Genomic DNA, 4,667 nt, shown 5'->3' with positions numbered 1-4,667 from the left:
TCCCCTTTTTTTCTCCCCCCTAACTCTGATGTCTGATCCGCTTTACAACAGTGGTACTTATGCAGTATTTGTTCTTTTATGACTGAGATATTTCATTCAGCATAATGTCCTCCAGGGTCTGCTTAAACCATTAAACAACACTTTGATGAAGGATCATAAAGCCTTTGCCTCACAGATACCACAATCACAGTTTTAATGTTGAAGATAGAGGCTTTAAAACTGGTATTCTAATTTGCTAATTCTATTTGTTTATATGGGGAGTTCTGGTGGTAAGATATTGTGCTGCAGTCACAAATGTGCATGGTTCAATTCCACAGCTGCTCTGTGGTAGGACTACGATGGGCTGTCTATTCCTGAGTGATTTACTGCCTCTGAAAACCTACTGGAGGGTCAGCTATGGGTTATTTCTAACTCAACAGCACACACAAACGTTTGTTTATATAGACACTGAGAACATGTTCTGCTTTGCAATTTACAAGAAAAATATGGAGATATGGGACTTTTTTATGTTGAGGACTAGGATGCCCTAAAATCAGAAAAGTTATTTATAATGCTAAAATATTTTAATAGATTTTTTTTAAGATTCCGAAATATTTATGCTCTGAAGATGTTGAAACATAAACTCTGACCCCTTGTAAAATGTCTGTTTATGGAAGTGACAAACTTAGGCTTGCTTGACCAACAGCAGAAAACAGAAAATATATTAAGCAATTGCAATATTTAATAGTAATACTAAAACTACTCACAATTCATTGTCATTGCAACCTTCTAGCAGGATTTCAGAGCCTATAAATCACAAGGGAGGGCCCTGCCTAGCTTTCTCTTGAGTACAAAATAATAGCAGGAGGAAAAAACAAACAAAACCTGACCAGAAAAACCTACCATGTACTGAGGAAATCAGCTAACTGAATACCAAGTGCCTTTTGTAGACCACATGCCCTCTAAAGTGAGGTTGGGGCCTGGGAGACACTGAGATCATCCTGTACAACCAGTTATACGGCTGCTCTCACCACATGGTCACTGAGAGAGCTGTGGGAGAAAACAGAGAATAAGATCAATTTATGTCAAATACAGAAAATGGACCAGATGTGTTCTGATGAATAACCTACTCTTAAGATGCATATGAGTCACCTCAGGCTCTCTAAGCTCACAAGGGAAGTATTTAGTGCTTTTAAATAGCGTTTTAACAAACAAATCCTCAGAGTCTCTCCGGTGACATTGTTCAAAATTCTTTTCCAGAGTAATCTGACCTGCTATTTTTGTGTCAATAGCACATTCATATTCCAATGCATAGTTTGCCTCAGAGTTTTACTTCCTGTGTTCAGAACTACTTCTTCTTATCTTATAGAAAGGCCAAAAGGAAGCTTCCCCAAACCAAAGTTGTCAAAGAGAAATGATTTATTACCTTATGACTTACTCAGTGACAGCTGAAGCAAAAGTATAATTAATGAAGAAGAGCAATTTTAAAAGGATTAGATGAGTTATTTTCACTAATTGACAAACATTACGTCAATAACACCACTGTTCAGTCATATTTCTGGGTAAAAATGAAAATACATACTTCAGAATGTAGATCATAATGGATCGTTTGCTTATTTAAAGGTATAGACTATTGTGTGATCAGAAACATAGATATAAAAGAAAAATGTATTGTTGAGTTAACCAACTAAATTTAGACTTCCTTGAGGAAATTTGAAATGTGTTCATGTTGTAGCTATATGACACATTTTATGAGTACTTGTCAGTACATGGTACACCATGCCTGGAATAGTTCATAGTCAGTAAGTACCTCTCTCTTCTCATCTTCTCTTGAATGTGTGTAAACTTTGTTATAATTGAATAAAGTTTATACAGCAAATATAAACCTTATGACTTGTATGTTTTGCATGTTCTAAATAGTTTCTGTACAGTTTTAATGACAATAGGTTTCAGTTACAATTGCTCATTGCTGATCCCGGGGGAAACAAAGGTTATGTGGAAAAGTAAAAAATAAACTTTGCAAATGAGAAAACTCATCATTGCTATATAAGCTAAATTCTTCTATTATAAACAAACCAAGCTACCCATGAACAAATTTTCAAATTAATTCAGAAAGGTATAATTTACTGCATTTTAAATCCCCTCCCTATTGTTCCCTGCCCCTGAGCCAATCTTGATTCACTACATTTCTCTCCTTTAAACCCTAGCACATCCTCCATGTGGCGCCCACCATGTGATGAATCACACCCCACACTAATTACTCCTCATAATGTTTCTGTGTTACCAAGTTGATTTTTCACATTTGTCTATTAGCATTGCAATTGTTGGTTGGTTGCCAGTTTCTTAAAACAAATGAAACAGAAAGAAAAACTGCTAGTGTTTATTCTTGAAGTTAAATCTCTGAATATTCTCAGATTATGTAAACTCCCCAAAGAAAATTTTGTGTCATTAAGAATTGTAATTAAGATATTTAGCAATTATAATTTTATTATTGAGTGTCCATATCCTTTAATTGGGTAAGTCCACATTTTCCCCCAGTTCTTTCTCAGTCTCCTTACGGATGTGATTGCAATGCCTTTAGTCATTCATTCTCATAATATCACTTCTTTTTTTCCTTCTACCTAGTAACCTTGCAGCTTCCTTTCCATCAAGGACAGTGCCAAGCCTTAAGACTGCTTATTTAGAGAAGAGGAAGACTAGTACTCTGTTTATAAATTAAAAAAAGTAAAGTTGAATCCTTATATTCAGCTGTTAAAACTTTTTTACATTGGATATTACTCCTAATTTAGAACTGTAGTCTTTGTCACAGTCTTATCAGTGGACTATGCAAAAATAAATTAAATATATTAATTTTCATGTTTATTCATGAAACAAGAAGCTGAATTCAGCACTATTTAAAATGAGATGCCATATTCTTTTTTCCCCCCTTTCAATTCCCAAAGCACTTACATCATACCTAATTGACACAGTTTGTTATTACATTACATTTCATTACCAAATCAGCTCTACAATCATACATATGTCTACTGGTTATGACCGGGAGCTCTGGAGGCCTAGTGGTAAGGATCTGCACTGCAATCTGAAGACACGCAGTTCAAACCCATCAGCTGCTTCATGGGAGAAGGATGGGCAATCTTCTTCTGTGCAGCTGAACTTCCTCTGAAAGCCTGCTGGAGGGTCCTCTACGGGTTGGTTCCAACTCAGCAGTACACAGCAACAACAGCTTGTTGTGACACTGTGTCTAGCTAGATCCTGGTATGCTGAGCATCAGTGCATTTGATGGCACATACGCTTACGTTTTATAACTTTTTATTTCAGCTCAAGAACTTCATGAAGAACTATGATGGGGTAGCTGCTGCTTCTTTCTCACGGGCTGTGGAAACTGTTGAGGCCAATGTGCGCTGGAAAATGCTTTATCAAGATGAACTTTTCCAATGGTTAGGGAAAGCTTTGAGACACTGATAGGTGTCTCCTAATGCTGCGACTCTGTGAGAACACCTGCATGACGTGAAATGAGGAAAATGGGCTCTATCAAAATGGCCAGAATTTCAAATCGTTAAAGTGTGGGAGGATTTTTGTTATAGTTTCAGTTTGTTATTGTTTGAGGGTATATTTTCGGTTTATTTGTACTGCTTTTTTGTTTTATCTCCTTTTTCTACTGGGTATTCTTCTTTAAAGACATTTTTGCAAGTGGAACTAGCCATGATTGCCTCAATCGTAGATTCCTTTCCACACAGGACCAAACTCAAAAGTGGCGCATGTTGTTGATCTTACCATCCGTTTGGGAAACCTTCTCCAGAATATTTTGTGCATGGTTATATGGTCCTGCTTGTGTTCCAGCATGCTTATTTAAACTGTCCAGTGTTGTATGTGAATATTTGTTACACCTAGAATGGGCATTATGCAAAAGCACAAAGATTATCTATGACAATCAATGTTGCAACAGAGGGAAAACTTTATACATACATACATATATATATGTATATATATATTTAAAAAAGGGAAGTATAGTCTCAGTTCTGTGAAATGTGAGAAGTCTTATATAGCCCTTTAAGATACCACTGTCACTGATTTCAACACCTGGATTGTCTGACAATGATTATTGTGTTGTTAACTCATTTTCTTTGAGTTAATGGTGTGTATACCTTTTAAAAGCATATAGATACTATATGCATATGTATCTGTCTTTAAATGTGCAAAGAATTACTTCAGAGCAAAGAAAATTTCCTTATAAGTGTATGCAAACTTTACAAAACCTTAAAATCATTTATCACAACAATGTTCTTTCTGAAACTATCCTGAATAGTATCTCAGTTGTTATGAATTTTTGTCTACTTCCCAAAGGATGATCTGCCCCACTATGTGATGAAGAAGTCTAACAAAATTTATGTCCTCACTAAGCACTCTTTTAAGCACTGAATCTCTTAAGTCAGTGGCAGCCTTGCATCCTAAATATGAAGTCTATCATCATGTTGGCCAAACGTCCCATCACATAAAGCTTTTCTGCAACCTTATAAGTATCACTGTTGAGAAAGTATTTCTTTTCCATCTTAGTTGTTTTGTCTTCTCATTTTGCATGGTCCAGAGAGTTATAAAACTTTCCTCTGTGTTGATTTTTGTGTTTGTGTTACTTCAATTCTCCATTAAGCAACCATACCTCAAGTGGGTCAATTAGAATTTAATGACCT

The 4,667-nt window shown here is 35.9% G+C and overlaps 1 protein-coding gene across 1 annotated transcript in view; it reads left to right on the top strand.

Moving 5' to 3' along the window:
* TRHDE (thyrotropin-releasing hormone degrading enzyme) overlaps positions 1-3,441 on the top strand; it is a 789,161-nt gene extending 785,720 nt beyond the window's left edge. The window contains 1 exon segment of the mRNA XM_006882565.1: positions 3,298-3,441. Within this exon segment, the coding sequence (XP_006882627.1) occupies positions 3,298-3,441 (144 nt within the window).
* The last annotated feature ends 1,226 nt before the right edge of the window (positions 3,442-4,667 follow it).

The sequence above is a fragment of the Elephantulus edwardii genome, unplaced genomic scaffold (assembly GCF_000299155.1).
Source record: "Elephantulus edwardii isolate Elephantulus edwardi_28Jun2011 unplaced genomic scaffold, EleEdw1.0 scaffold00021, whole genome shotgun sequence".
Classification (NCBI taxonomy): domain Eukaryota; kingdom Metazoa; phylum Chordata; class Mammalia; order Macroscelidea; family Macroscelididae; genus Elephantulus; species Elephantulus edwardii.
The sequence above is the reverse complement of the archived record's forward strand: the minus strand, read 5'-3'. Positions and strand labels throughout refer to the sequence as shown.